Source organism: Ovis canadensis, chromosome 18 (genome assembly GCF_042477335.2).
Source record: "Ovis canadensis isolate MfBH-ARS-UI-01 breed Bighorn chromosome 18, ARS-UI_OviCan_v2, whole genome shotgun sequence".
Taxonomy (NCBI): domain Eukaryota; kingdom Metazoa; phylum Chordata; class Mammalia; order Artiodactyla; family Bovidae; genus Ovis; species Ovis canadensis.
Genome location: NC_091262.1, coordinates 78,344,332 through 78,360,107, shown reverse-complemented (window position 1 = coordinate 78,360,107; position 15,776 = coordinate 78,344,332). Strand labels below are relative to the sequence as shown.

The window sequence follows — 15,776 nt, the reverse complement described above, 5'->3', positions numbered from 1 at the left end:
AGAAGGAAGCAGGATTATCCTCATTTATAGTTGAGAAAAGTGGAGGGTCATAAAGGTTAAGCAATTTGCACCAAGTTAGTCAGCTGGTAAAGAGTGGCTCTGGGGCAGAATCCAGGTCTATTAGACTCTAAAACCAAGGCTGCTTAGAATACGAGGGACAAAAGGTGGCCTAAATCAATATCAAAAAAAAGTTCATTCACATTCCTAGTTTAAGTCCAAACCCAAGAATAGATGTCTTTCACACAGCCTTAAAGACAAAGACAGATAATCCATCTTCATACACAGTTGTTTCAGGGGACTCAGGACCAGGCCTCCCCCCACTGGCGAACAGGTGCAACCACACCATTTATTTCTAATTCCTTTTCTAATCCTCAAACTTCTGGGGAGAGGAACCTCCAAGTTAAGACCAGGAATATAAACTTCCTTTCATTAACATTATCTTTCTCTCTTTCCTGCTTAAAATTTACATTCTGATATATATATCAACAGATTTTGGTGCCAGTAATACTATTTTGCTACCTTATTTTAAGGAAATAATCAGAGATGCACTCTAAGACTTAACATGCAGTCATTATCATGTTGTTTACAATGACGATATTCTAAAAAGAAGCCAACTGTCCCAAACTTGGGGTACTGGTAAATAAATTATGGTATATCATCTGAAACACTGTTATTCAGCCATTTTACATGTTTTCAAAGAACATTCATAAAAAAGGGGAAATGCATACATGTTGACTGCAAAAATGCCCAATACAAATACACAGTACACTATCAATTTTGTGAAAATGTCACTCTCACACATGGAAAAGATAAAGGAACTATACCCCGTGTTTAATGGGTTATCCTTCCTTCAATAGTAGGATCAATGCTGATTCTTGTCTTCTTTATACTTTCTATGTTTTCAAATTCTCCACATTCAATATAATTGCATTTAAAAAATATATTTATTTGGCTGTGCCGGGTCTTAGCTGCACGTGGTGTCTGGGATCTAGTTCGCTGATCAGAGATTGAACCCGGGTGCCCTGCATTGTGAACACAGAATCTCAGCCACTACACCACCACGGAAGTCCCACTTAGAGCAGAAAAAATGAGAACTGCTGCTAGAAGTCATTTCTGTAAGGTCTTCTCCATTCAGGATGGGAAAAGGAAACAGCGGTTCACTGAGGGGGCCACTGTCCTTCCCAGCTGGCCCAGCTGCAAGCTGGAGGCCCTCTTCTTTAAGTTGTTATTGCACTACCCTAGCACTTGTGATCCTCAATTAACAACCAACAGTCATCAAGCTTACAGTCTACTGCAAGGTTCAAACTTGGCAGACGACAGATTCCCTTTAGAGGGAAAAAAATCTTGTGAAACAGTGCTGGTTTACTTTATTTTCATGTAGCTTATTCGGGTGCAACTTAAAAAACTAAGTTGAAAATTTCTTGTATTTATATGACTAGATACAAACAAAACTGCCAAACCAGCAAAATTCAAGATGACATTACTTCCAATAAAAAGATGACATTGCTTATATTAAAAATCATACAGCATGCTTGGGGCTGGTGCATGGGGATGACCCACAGAGATGTTATGGGGAGGGAGGTGGGAGGGGGGGGTGCATGTTTGGGAACGCATATAAGAATTAAAGATTTTAAAATTAAAAAAATAAACAACTAAAATAAATAAATAAATAAATAAATAAAATAAATAAAAATCATCACTCAGGGACTTCTCTGGCAGTCCAGTGGTTAAGACTCTGAGTTTCCACTGCAGGGGGCGCGAGTTCAATTCCTGATAAGGGAAGTAAGATCTCACATGCTGCACAGCCAAAATGTAAGTACTTAAAAAAAAAAAAATCACCCACAAGATATATATGGTAATGACACAGGTCTAAAAATAAGCAGACAGGACGAGAGAGAAGAGCCAAAGATACGCACACAGCGGCGCCATGGCTCCACAGCTGGTCTCCCTAGACGACTTCCAGAGACACCTGGAGGTGTGCTGTCTATTCCGCAGCAGCGAGCTCAGAGACGTGCCTGGACTTCCGTGTGTTAGCCAGTGCGGACTCACTGTGATACGAAGACCATGTTTGTGCCTGGGTTGCTGACACTGTACCCTGTGCGATGGGAGCCTGACCAACACACACATACACACACACACCTGGCCCTGGGGATGACAGGCTGACACGCACACACACACACCTAGCCCTGGTGATGAGAGGCTGATACACACACACACACACACACACACACACAGCTGGCCCTGGTGATGAGAGGCTGACACACACACACACACACAGCTGGCCCTGGTGATGAGAGGCTGATACACACACACACACACACACAGCTGGCCCTGGTGATGAGAGGCTGACACACACACACACACACAGCTGGCCCTGGTGATGAGAGGCTCACACACACACACACACACAGACAGCTGGCCCTGGTGATGAGAGGCTGACACACACACAGCTGGCCCTGGTGATGAGAGGCTGACACACACACACACACACAGCTGGCCCTGGTGATGAGAGGCTCACACACACCCCCCCTAGCCCTGGTGATGAGAGGCTGACACACACACACACCCTGGCCCTGGTGATGAGAGGCTCACACACACCCCCCCTAGCCCTGGTGATGAGAGGCTGACACACACACACACACACACACACACACACACCCACACACACACCCTGGCCCTGGTGATGAGAGGCTCACACACACCCCCCCTAGCCCTGGTGATGAGAGGCTCACACACACACACACACACACACACCCTGGCCCTGGTGATGAGAGGCTCACACACACACACACACACACACACACACACCCTGGCCCTGGTGATGAGAGGCTGACACACACACACACACACACACACACACACACACACACACCCTGGCCCTGGTGATGAGAGGCTCACACACACACACACACAGAGCTGGCCCTGGTGATGAGAGGCTGATACACACACACAGCTGGCCCTGGTGATGAGAGGCTGATACACAGCTGGCCCTGGTGATCACACACACACAGACACACACACACACAGACAGACAGACAGACAGACAGACAGACACACACACACACACCCCGGCCCTGGTGATGACAGGCTGACACACACACACACAGCTGGCCCTGGTGATGAGAGGCTCACACACACACAGAGCTGGCTCTGGTGATGAGAGGGAAAATGTTCACAGAAGAGAATCTTCCCAAGAGATAAATGATTAAAGTATATAAACAAAAATATTTTGAATACTGTATATGTGGGTGTCTTGTTTTTAGTATAAAAAGGATTCAGAAAGGGGTCCATAAGGGTCTATAAATCTTTTAGGGATGGGAACTATTTGGGGGAGGGGGTTTGGTTCCTTCTTCCCATCGAACCCAGTACCAATGAGAAGGCCTCCAAAGATGACTTCTGAATAAAGATATGAGAATACATAAGGTCTGTTAGAAAAAAAGAAATAAGAATTCAGGCAACAGTCTAGAAAATTAAGAAAAACTCAATGTACTAAGTCACTTCAGTCGTGTCTGACTCTTTGCAACCCTACAGACCTGCCAGGCTCCCCTGTCCATGGAACTCTCCAGGTAAGAATACTAGAGTGGGTTGCCGTGCCCTCCTCCAGAGGATTTCCCCGACCCAAGGATCAAACGCACGTCTCTTATATCTCCTGCACTGACAGGTGGGTTTCTACCACCAGTGCCACCTGAGAAGCCCAAGAAAAAACTCAGCCACAGCCTTAATTATCCAAGTCGTCTAATTCAACAGAACTTTTTACTACAAAATGTGGACATGTGCCTCAGACGTTCAGTTTATTTGTTAGAATGCATCTCCAGCCCTATGCCTTTCTAAGACACTCCTGGATAGGGTCAGTTCAGAGGTTTCATTTCTGACCCTTTTCAATCTATGCACTCCCATGAGATTATCTAGCAAGAAAAATATGATATTTTCATTTTAAAAATTTCAGCATTGAACAAAAGGATTTTCACAGATGAGTGATACTGCTTATAAATATCTAAATTAAATAAGTTGACAACAAAGGTAATGAAAAGAACACCCCTCGACTCATTTAGGTCCATTTGCAAAAGCCTAGTATTTGAGGTACATGTAAATACACACGTATGGATGTTTAACTACAAACAGCCTGCAACAGAGAACCATGTCAAACTGTTAGCAGCATTTTAAAAGAAAAAAAAAAAAAATCCATAAAGAAAAAGGGTAAAAAAAAAAAAAAAAGAAAAAGGGTAACTGGATGACTCATTTTGGAAAAAGTATTTAAAAACTTTCACTTCTATATCCATGACTTGTCATCTGATCCCCCAAAATGGGATCTGAGAACTCTATTACAGATCAAAAACTAAAATGTTCTAGTCAAGTGGATTTATCAAACAATGAAGGAAATCAAGACAGAAAAAAGAAATGAATATTAAAAGAGAGAAAAAGCAACTGCTTCCTTTGCTTTACAGTAATGATCTACCATTTTTTCCAATTAATTACTTGCTAAAAGGAAATAAAGATTTATTCTTAAAGCTAAGCGTATTTCACAAAATGAAATGCTCTAATATAGTTATAACACAAGAAAATACGTGGTGGTATTCTCCATAGCTTCTGTAACCTGATAGTTTAAGTCTCCTCCAAAACTGGATGCTGACTCAAACTGTCCCTAATATCAGGGACTTTTTTCGTGCGTGCTGTTTCTTCAGTCACGTCTGACTCTGCAACTCCATGGACTACAGCCCACCAGGCTCCTCTTCGGAGAAGGCAATGGCACCCCACTCCAGTACTCTTGCCTGGAAAATCCCATGGACGGAAGAGCCTGGTAGGCTGCAGTCCAAGGGGTCGCTGTGAGTCGGACACAACTGAGTGACTTCCCTTTCACTTTTCACTTTCAAGCATTGGAGAAGGAAATGGCAACCCACTCCAGTGTTCTTGCCTGGAGAATCCCAGGGACAGGGGAGCCTAGCGGGCTGCCGTCTATGGGGTCGCACAGAGTCAGACACGACTGAACCAACTTAGCAGCAGCAGCAGGCTCCTCTGTCCATGTGATTTTCCAGGCAAGAGTACTGGAGTGGGTAGCCATTTCCTCCTCCAGGGATCTTCCCACTCCAGGGACTGAACTCCAGTCTCTTAGGTCTCCTGCACTGGCAGGTGGGTCCTTTACTACTAGCAGCCCCATATCAGGGACTATTACTTCCAGTAAACATGAACTTAGAAAACTGAGAACAATCCTCCAGCTGGAAAGAACTAGACAAGCAGGGGGGAAATAGAGTAAAAATCTGCCTGGAGGCTTGAAGGAAGAAGGGACATCAGATGCTCAGGGAGATGAGATCAGAACTTGGGGCTACTTTTCCTTGGGGGTGTTTGCCAACTCTAGGGGGAATCCTAAAAGCATGGCGTTGGGTTGGGGGATAACAGGGCTAGAGAAGAGATGAGCACTAGCACTAAAGGCCAACAGAACAGGTAGAAACATCCCGATCCTTGAGGCTGCATCGAAGAGACTCCAGGTTATACGTGCCCCGTTTCTCTGGCAAAAGCAAATGTGAATTATCTCTGGAAGAGAAAAACATCGTCTTGGGCAAATGACTTTCTACAATTTGGCAAATCTGATGTCCAGCAGAATTAAAACAAATTAAAAAGCAAAAACAATTAGACACATAAGGAGACAAGACAATATGAATGACAAGGAAAACAGACTTTGGAAATGACTTACAAATACTGCCATAATGGGATAAACTTCAAGCATTATGCATACTATGTTCAAGGAGTTGAAAGACAATACTGATAATTTTGGCAGATAGCTGGAAACTACAAAGAAACTATAAAAAGAAACCCAAATCGAAATTAAAGAACCAAAAACCATAGAATAACTGAAATTAAAAACTCAAGTGATAGGAAAAAGAAGAGAGGGGAGATCCAGAGTGAAGGAAAAAGAGGCAGAAAACAGAAGGAAGGTTAAGAGACACAGAAGATACAGTGAAATAGTCTAACGCGCATAATTGTAGTGCTAGAAGGAAAGGAGAGAGAGAATGGGAGAGAAGCAAAATATGCAGTCCCAATGGCACAAGACTTCCAAAAACTAATGAAAGACATGAAGCCAAAGATTCAAGAAGCCCTAAGTTATGTTCATCTTAAAAAAAAAAAAAATCCATACAGCAAAGAAAATACTGCTGAAAACCAAAGACAGAGAACACTTCAGAAGCAGCCAGATGAACTTCCCAGGTGGTCCAGTGGCTAAGACTCCAGCTCCCAGTGCGGGGTGCCCAGGTTTGATCCCTGGTCAGAGAACTGGATCCCACATGCCACAACAAAGAGCTCTGCATGCTGCGAGCATGCCTCAGCTAAGACCCAGTAAAGCCAAATAAATAAATCTTTTTTAAAATTAGTAAGTTTTAAAAAAATTTAAATGGAGAAAAAATTACTTTCAAAGAATGACAGACAAATGACTTCTCAACAGAAAACAATCAATGTTAGAAACCATGAGGTATCTTTGAGGTGTTAAAAGAAAATAATGTCAAACCAAGAGTTTTACTACTACTGAAAAGACCCTTCTAAAATGGAGGAAACTGTTCTAAAATTAGACTGTGGCAATGGTTTCCTAAGTCTGTGAAAATACTGCGTGTGTGTATATGAAAATACTAAAAATTACCCAACTGTATACTTTAAATGGGTATATTTTAAGATATGGGAATGATATCTCAAGAAATGTTTTTCAATGAAGAATAAATAAGGAAATCTGTGAACACTAAGAATTTGTCACCACAGACTTGCACTAAAGAAATTCTAAAGGGAATTCCTCAGATGGAAAGAAATGATTCCAAATGGAAGACTGGAAGATGACGAAGGCGGCACAGCAAAGTGATGGGGAAAAGATGATGTTTTTTTATAAACAGTGCGGAATAAATGGTTCTGGTAAAAAAGAAAAATTTGACCCCCTTTTCACAAGTTACACAAAAGTCACTTCCAAGTGGACTGTGGATCTTGTACTTTGAAAGGCAGGGCAGTAAGATGTTACAGGAAACTATCTTCTTGACTTTGACAGAGAACTCCCACAGATTAGGAAGAAAAAGATGTGTAAACCCCAAAGACTTCTGAACAGATGCTTCGTAAAAGAAGATATCAAATAAACATAAAAAGATGTTCGGCCTCATCTGTCTGCAACAAACCATAATCCAAAACCACACTGGGACACCTCACCAGGCTGCCTGCACAATCACCAGGATGGCTAAAATTGAAGACTGACAATACCACGTGCTGGCAAGGAAGCAGAGCACAAGAAGTCTCATACCCTTGCTGGAAGGAGTGTAAACCAGTACAGGCACTTCAGAAATTTGGTGTTACCTCTCAAAGTTGGAAGATACAGGTATCTTCTGACCCAGAAGTTCTACTGCTCAGACGGTGAAGAATCAGCCTACGATGCAGGAGACCCTGGTTTGATCCCTGGGTTGGGAAGATCCCCTGGAGAAGGGAATGGCAACCCACTCCAGTACACTTGCCTGGAGAATCCCAAAGACAGAGGAGCCTGGCAGGCTACAGTCCATAGAATCGCAGAGTCGGACACGACTGAGCGGCTGACGTTTAAGAAACAAATGTCCTCAAATAGCGGAATGATTAAGATGTAGTATCTTCATATAATGGAATACGACAGATTAATAAAAATGAGCAGCAGTTGAAGTAATGGATGCATTTCAGAAACACCTTGAGTGAAAGAAGCCAGACACACAAAAGACTCTATATTGCATGAGTATTTCATTTATATAAAGATCACAAAACGGGCAAAAACGAAAGACACTATAGTGTTTATGGGATATTATGTTTGGAAGGTACACTTACACAGACAAAAGGCAAGGAAGTGATTATCCGCACAAGTCAGCTGACCTCTGGAGAAAGAGAATTTCGAGTTCCTGGTGCTGGCAATGTTTTTTTCTCGAACTGATAACCATCAATCCCCCCCGGCTGGGTAATGAACCACGGAATGGTACGTTGTGGGTCTTGCACTTTAGTGGCGTGCAAGAAGAAAGGAAATGGGGACGAGAAAAAGGGAGCAGAGGCAGGCGAGCAGCTCCAGGTGGAAGGACACGACCCCTTAACGTGCGAGCTCGGGGCGGCGGCACAGGGCGGCCGAGGCCGAGGGCACGAAGTCCGGGGGAGGGCGGCCAGAGTGGGGGTGCTGCTCGCGGCCGGGCGCGGCCACACACGCCCGCGGGGTCGCCTCCCCACCGGGCCCCCAGCCCCCCGCGAGCTGCACAGGCGGGCGCCGCCCGCGTCGACTCCCCCAGACCCTCCCAGCGTCCCCGAAGGCCCCCCACCGCCGGTGCTCCTGAGGCCCTCCCCGCGCTCCGCACGCCGCCCGCCCGGCCGCCCCACGCGCCAGCCAGACTCACCTCATTGTCGCTGCCGGGGCGGGCGGGCGCGCGGGCCGGGGGGCGCGGCGCGGGGCGCGGGGCGTTAGCGGGGCAGCCGGCCCCGGGCGCGGCGGCTCCGCGTCTCGCTGGGCTGCGGGGGGCAGCGGGGGCTCATCTTCTCCGTGCGGGCGTCCGGGCCGCTAGCTGCGGGGACGGGCTGAGGCGGCGGCGCCTGACAGCCGGGCCCCGGCCCCTGCCATCTTGGCGGGCGCGTGCCCGGGCCGCTGTGTGCGCGCGCCGCCGGGGGTTAGGGGGAAGGGGAGAGCGCCGTCCGGGTCCCGCCGGCCCGGGGGGAGCGCGCGCGCCCGCCCGAGACTCGGGGCGCAGTCCCCGGGCGGGCGCGGGCGTCTGCGACGCCGTCGACGGAGAGAAGGGCAGGCGCGCGGGTGCGCGCGCGCGCGCGCGGGCGCACTCAGCCCAGGAGTCGAGACTGAGGGGAAAGCGCGCGCGACGGCCCAAGCACCACACAAAAGGCGCGGGGCCCCAGAGCCCGCGCCTCCGGCAGAACGGAGCCCGGGGCTGCGAGGGGCGGGGCGGGGCCTAGGGGGCGGGACTTGAGGCGAGGCCCGGCCGGGAGGGGCGGGGCTTCGAAGGAACAGTGCCTTCGAGCGGCGAGAAGGAGCTCGGTAGTGACCTGACCGGGACGGGCGGATGTGGCGGGGGCGGGGCTTAGAAGAACGCGCGAGCCTTGAGAGGCGGGACCGAGGAGGAGGGCCGGGGCGGGCTTAGGGGGCGGGCCGGGGCGGGCTTAGAGGGCGGGGATAGGGAGCAAGGCCTGGCCGCGAGGGGCGGGGCTTAGGGCGAGGCCTGGTTGTGAGGGGCGGGGCTTCGAAGAAATGGTGCCTTGAGCGGCGAGAAGGAGCTTGGTAGGGGCCTGGCCGGGACGGGTGGATGTGGCGGGGGCGGGGCTTAGAAGTAAGCGCGAGCCTTGAGAGGCGGGGCTGAGGAGGAGGGCCGGGGCTAAAGTGGGCGGGGCGGCCGCGCGGCACCTGGAGCGCGGCGCCCCCTCCCTGCGCCGGGCGCCTCCCCCAACCACAAAGGAAGCGTAGAGCTTCGGCGTCCTTGGCCTTGGTGGGAGAATTCCATCTTCCCCGCGCCCTGCGGTGGGCTCCGCCTGCTCGAAGCCAGTGAGCCACCTGGATTCTCAGGGCGTCGAACGACCTCCTGTCTTTGTAAATACAGAGTCAAGGCTGGGATGGGGAGTCGTAGCTTGGAGCCAGTATCAACAACAGCTGAAGGATCTCAATCCATAAAGCCCCACCTGGCGCCCCCAAACCAAACACTTGAGAACAATCACATCGGCTGCGCTAGGTTGTCCAGGTTTTCTCTGACTGTTAAATCCCCAGCCCTTCCTGAAGGTTAGCCATTCTCGTTGCTGGAAGTACTAAACCCTCCAAGTCTGACTTTCTGCATCTAATTAGACACCATGCGTTGCGCTTTCGCACTATCGCCACTAATGCTCCCATTCTCCTCTATCACAGCAACAATGAAATTTGTCTTCTAAACAATTGCATCCGAGCAAGAGCACGTGAAACGTTTAGCGGTGTCTGGCCTGCATTAGGAGGGCAGCAAAGGGGTCGCTATTTACTCCTGGCTGGCAGTGAGAACCGAGTGGTTTTGCCCAAGATACAGGAAGTAGTGGCGCCAGTTCTCAAGATAAGGTTTTTTTGATTCAGAATCCCAGTGCCTGTCCATTCTCATCTGCTTCGTCCATTCTCATCTGCTGTGGTGATTGTCCCCTCCCTCAGCATCCACCTGTACTCAGACTTCCTTAACCCTTGGCCGTCACACCTCCACTTTCCTTCCCCCATTTGTTTGAGCCGATGTCTTCAGACTCAAAGCGCACCTTGGTCCTCCACAGTTCTGTCTGAGCCTCAGAGATTTTAAGCCCTTCCTAACCTTATTTGTGTCTCTCTTACTGGGGCCAAGACTGGCTATAGAAGAGACTTATTAGACCCTAAAAATTCCTAAATGGACAAGCCCCAGGTCCCCTGGAGATGTCCCAGTGTGCTCTGCAGAGGCAGGATCATCCCTGGTTCCTTCATAGCAAAGTTTTGTGAGAAGAGCCTCCCAGGACATTGACCTGTTTGTTCTCGGCCTGGTTTATTGAAGCATGTGGCCCACTCTGACCACTAGATCAAACACTTTCCCTGATGCCCTGGAGTCTGCAGCTGGAGGAAGATTTGCTGGGAGATATTGATGGCGGATATATAGTGCTGCAATCCATGGGGTCACAAAGAGTGGAACATGACTGAGCGACTGAACTGACTGATTGGTGGCAGATTTCCTATAGAACATTAGTACCAAAGGTGAGGGATGCATGCCTGTGCCAACCTTTCCTCAGTTCAGTTCAGTTCAGTCGCTCAGTCGTGTCTGACTCTTTGCGACCCCATGAATAGCAGCATGCCAGGCCTCCCTGTCCATCACCATCTCCCAGAGTTCACTCAGACTCACGTCCATCGAGTCGTTGATGCCATCCAGCCGTCTCATTCTCTGTCGTCCCCTTCTCCTCCTGCCCCCAATCCCTCCCAGCATCAAAGTCTTTTCCAATGAGTCAACTCTTCGCATGAGGTGGCCAAAGTACTGGAGTCTCAGCTTTAGCATCATTCTTTCCCAAGAACACCCAGGGCTGATCTCCTTCAGAATGAACTGGTTGGATCTCCTTGCAGTCCAAGGGACTCTCAAGAGTCTTAACTACCAATCTCCTGGAGCAGTAAAGACATTCAAGTTCCTTTAAGGTCCATCAGAGAATATGGGTGCTAGAGAAGACCTGCAAATCTTCCTCTCAGTAAAGTGTTGGGGGCACAGAACACTGAGAAAGTGGCCCAACATCACTTACTAATCTGTGAATTCACTAGTTTCTAAAATCACCTGTGTCAGGCTCCTGGGGAAGTTTCTTTCTTGCCTATGATGTTTGTTACAGGGCTTCTTGAGCTGCAGGAAGGGCTCAGTAGACAAGTAGGGACCCCTTGAGCCCTAAGTCGGGCCCAACTACCCCCTGAATGGGCATTGGTGTTTTTTGTTTTTGGCTGTGCCAGGTCTTAGTTGTTGCACATGGGATTTTCAATCTTCACTGTGGCATGTGGGATCTAGTTTCCTGATCAGGGACTGAACCCATGCCCACTGCATTGGGAACTCGGAGCATTAGCCACCAGACCACCATGGAAGTCCCGTGGGCATTGGTCTTTGTCTAACCAGCTGAAGGATGCTTGGGAAGCCAGAGCGCTCCATTTTACCTGAGAGCTCGGACCTCTCTGAGCCTCCATTTCTTACGGTCACAGTATCTTATAGGCACTCCTGAGAGTCAGCACAAAGTCCGCTCCCAGAAAGATCTTTCCTGCCCACCTCCAGCGCCTCACTCTCACAGCTCCTCATCCTTTGCCTTTGTGCAGACACCTGAAACCATTGTCTATTAGCATCTTTCCCATTTACTGAACTTAAAAGTGCATGAATTCATGTTTTCCATTCTGATAAAAAGAAAGTATTTTTTTGGACCTGTGGTCTCTGAATGAACTGTATCTGGAGGTCATCAGTTTTTAAATTTGAAAAGATTGCTCAGCAAAGTCAGTGACCTCACAGTAGGGTTCGGGTGGGATACGTGGCCAGGCTGACTACCGGAGGGTCAGTTCCCAGGCACTCCTAGAGTAGATTTCTCATTCATGGGGGAGGCAGGGAAGATGGAGTTTCTGCTGTCTGATGAGTCCAGGTTAGTCAGAGTTACAGATACATAACAGAGCTAAAAATCCTAAAAATGTATATTAACCCTCCCTGTCCAGAGGGTAGAGCTGAGGCCCTGAGAGGGCACATGGGTAAGTGAGGCGTATGAGGACAAAAACATAACTGCAGTCTCCAAGGCCCAGCACTGCCCATGCTCCCGCCCTGTGTCTAGAAGTTTTTCCAGCCTGGAGTCACTCCTGAAGAACCAGCCCTGTGGATCATCTTCTCCATCACTTGGGATTGCCAAAACAAACCTCACTCATCGCAAATAATCAAAAGAAACACAGTTGCTTTTGATGATTCACCAATGAGACCATGTCTCGTTTACTTTAACGAGCCTAAGTAAATTACTAATTCGTCTCAGACACCGGATTGAAGACGACAGTGGTCTCAGGGCATTTAGGATCAGCCGTGACATGGCAGCTCTTTTTTGAAGATCCTCATTTATGCCATTAGTCTCCTTGACCGATTCAGTTATAACCAACCGTTGTTTTCCTGAAATGTAACACGAGTTGCTCTCATCCAGTCATTCGTTCAGGGTCTATTATATTGAGCATCTACACCGTGACTGCCTCCTCTCAGGCCCAGCCCACTGACTCAGTCTACCCGGCAAACTATCTTCAACTCCAGCCATGTGTCTCCCCTCCCAGGACCCTTGGCACCCCCTCCCACAGGGCTGTAGACACCATTTTCCAGATGGCGACAGGGCTGTTGACATCCCATCGTTGGGTGGTGTTTTTGCTGGTTCTCCCACTGGACTGTGAACTTCATGAGGGCAGCAGGCACATTTGCATGCTTGTTCCTCTTGGTGTCCCATGCTTGTTACAGCACAGAACAAACGTGTTATCCTCATCCAAACAATGCTTTTCAGTGGGGGGTTGGGGGGGGTGAGGGGTAGGGGGTGGTGGGGATAAGTCTGAAGGTATCTCATTTTGGAAACCAAAGCTCCTGTGTTCAGGTCCCATCTGTGGGAAACATAAATCGCTCCTGGCTCATCTTGCCTTCCACACACTGAGGTTGGCCTGGGGCTCACAGCTAGAGCTTCTCTTTGACTCCATCTCTCAGACTTCTCAGCTCAGAAAGCACCTCTCCTGAAGATGATGTTTCACTCATTTTGAAGGCTCAGGACGGGATGACTCTTGGGAAGAAGGGCCTTCAGTGGTCATCCTAGGGACGATTCCAGCTTCCTGCTTGGGTAACTCGAAAACCTGGACCAGGGACTTCTGAGTGGTCCAGTGGTTAACAATTTGCCTTCCAATGCAGAGGGTGTGGGTTCGATCCCTGGTCAGGGACCTAAGATCCCACATGGCTCACGGCCAGAAAGTCAAAACATAAAACAGAAGCAATATTGTGACAGGTTCAATAAAGACTTTAAAGATGGTCCATATTAAAAAAAAAAAGTCTTTAAAAACTCCTGGCCCCACACCGTAGCGGTGCGCAAGTGGGCCGGACGGGTGGCCGAATTTTCCGAGAAATAACTTCACCAAGATGTCCAGTGATCGGCAGAGGTCCGATGATGAGAGCCCCAGCACCAGCAGTGGTAGTTCAGATGCAGACCAGCGAGACCCAGCTGCTCCAGAGCCTGAAGAACAAGAAGAAAGAAAACCTTCTGCCACCCAGCAGAAGAAAAACACCAAACTCTCTAGCAAAACCACTGCTAAATTATCCACTAGTGCTAAAAGAACTCAGAAGGAGCTAGCTGAAATAACCCTTGATCCTCCTCCTATCTGCAGTGCTGGGCCTAAAGGAGATAACGTTTATGAAGATCGACTATACTTGGTCCACCAGGTTCTGTATATGAAGGTGGTGTGTTTTTTCTGGATATCACATTTTCATCAGATTATCCATTTAAGCCACCAAAGGTTGCTTTCCGCACCAGAATCTATCACTGCAACGTCAATAGTCAGGGGATCATCTGCCTGGACATCCTTAAAGACAACTGGAGTCCTGCTTTGACTATTTCAAAGGTTTTGCTGTCAATTTGTTCTCTTTTGACAGACTGCAACCCTGCGGATCCTCTGGTTGGAAGCATAGCCACTCAGTATTTGACCAACAGAGCAGAACATGACAGGATAGCCAGACAGTGGACCAGGCGATACGCCACATAATTCACATAATTTGTATGCAGTGTGAAGGAGCAGAAGGCGTCTTCCCACTGTGCTGCAGATCTTTATAGCCTTTACAATACGGACTTCTGTGTATATGTTATACTGATTCTACTCTCTGCTTTTATCCTTTGGAGACTGGGAGACTCCCCCAAAAAGGTAAATGCTATCAAGAGCAGAACTTTGTAGATTAGTTCTGTTTAAAACGCCTACTTGCAAGTCTTGCTTCTTTGGGATATCAAAATGTATTTTGTGATGTACTAAGGATACTGGTCCTGAAGTCTACCAAAGATTATAGTGCATTTTAGCCTAATTCATTATCTGTATGAAGTTATAAAAGTAGCCATAGATGATTGGGAATTATGTCTTTTATATTAAACCCAGATCTATTTCTGAGTATGTGGTTCATGCTGTTGTGAAAAATGTTTTACCTTTTACCTTTGTCAGTTTGTAACGAGAGGATTTCCTTTTACCCTTTGTAGCTCAGCGAGCACCTGATGTATCATCTCAAACACAATAAACATGCTCCTGAAGGCATAAAAAAATAAAATAAAAACTCCTGGACCAGTGGTAAAGAACCTGCTGGCCAATGCAGGAGACGTAAGAGATGAGGATTCCATCCCTGGGTCAGGAAGATCCCCTGAAGAAGGAAAGGCAACCTACTCCAGCATTCTTGCCTGGAAAATCCCATGGACAGAGGAGCCTGGCGGGCTGCAGTTCACAGGGTCACAAAGAGTCAGACACGACTGAAGCAACTTATCGCACAATCTAGCTTGAGCAGATGTGTGCATGTTGGGGGGCTGAAGGGGATCTTGGGTACTCATCCAGCAGAGGGCAACTTCTTAATGCCTGTTCGCACTGGAAGAGGAGCATCCAGGACCAAAGCTGGAGCAGGCATGCCTTTCTGAAGGAGCCTGGAGCCAAGTCCTGCCATCCCAGGCTACCTGAGTGTTCCCATTTAACAGGATTTTAATTCTCCCACTCCTTTCTTTTTTCTTTTAACGTCTTTATTGAATTTGTTACAATATTGCTTCTGTTTTTCGGCAGCAAGGCTTGTGGGAATCTTGGCTCCCCAGCCAGGGATCAAACCCACATCTCTTCTGCTGGAAGGTAAAACCTTAACCATTGGACCACTAGGCAAGTTGCCCCACTTCATTAATTTAAGAAGACTAAGCCAGGTGCAGACCAGCCTAGCCTGCAGTCCTGGAGAGAGTGCTCATCTCTGGGGAGCCTATGCCTTTTCCCAGGAGCCTCTAGACCTTTGGGAAAAGATGCTCCACCCTGCTCCTGCCTAGGAAAGCCCAACCTCCACAGCCATCCCAGTCTAGCCATCAGGTCCCAGTGTGGGGCAGCTGTTCACGTCGCCTGGAAAAGGGACTTCCTGGTTACTGCTCCCAGTTGGCTGTTTCACATCTGTCTTGGACATCCTGACAGCCAACCCTCTGTGGGGAACACATTTCTACAAAGCTGGCAGGTCTGGGCCTCGGAATCCATGAGTAGACACTCTAGGGGGCTCAGGAAGTTTAAAGACTGCCATTCCCCTACACACAATGCTCTACCATGCTGAGCAGCC

At 48.2% G+C, this 15,776-nt stretch overlaps 1 protein-coding gene and 1 pseudogene across 4 annotated transcripts in view; one reads left to right on the top strand and one right to left on the bottom strand.

The window, feature by feature from the left end:
• EVL (Enah/Vasp-like) overlaps positions 1-9,045 on the bottom strand; it is a 147,882-nt gene extending 138,837 nt beyond the window's left edge. Inside the window, exon 1 of one of the 4 annotated variants that reach the window (XM_069559756.1) lies at positions 8,361-9,045. In XM_069559756.1, coding sequence (XP_069415857.1) covers positions 8,361-8,365 — 5 coding nt within the window. In that variant the 5' untranslated portion in view covers positions 8,366-9,045. The remainder of the gene's footprint in view (positions 1-8,360) is intronic. The other 3 variants (XM_069559751.1, XM_069559746.1, XM_069559745.1) reach the window with 3 other exon arrangements.
• A 3,045-nt stretch (positions 9,046-12,090) lies between these two features.
• Positions 12,091-14,759, top strand: LOC138423634 (ubiquitin-conjugating enzyme E2 E3 pseudogene; annotated as a pseudogene).
• Positions 14,760-15,776: the final 1,017 nt, after the last annotated feature.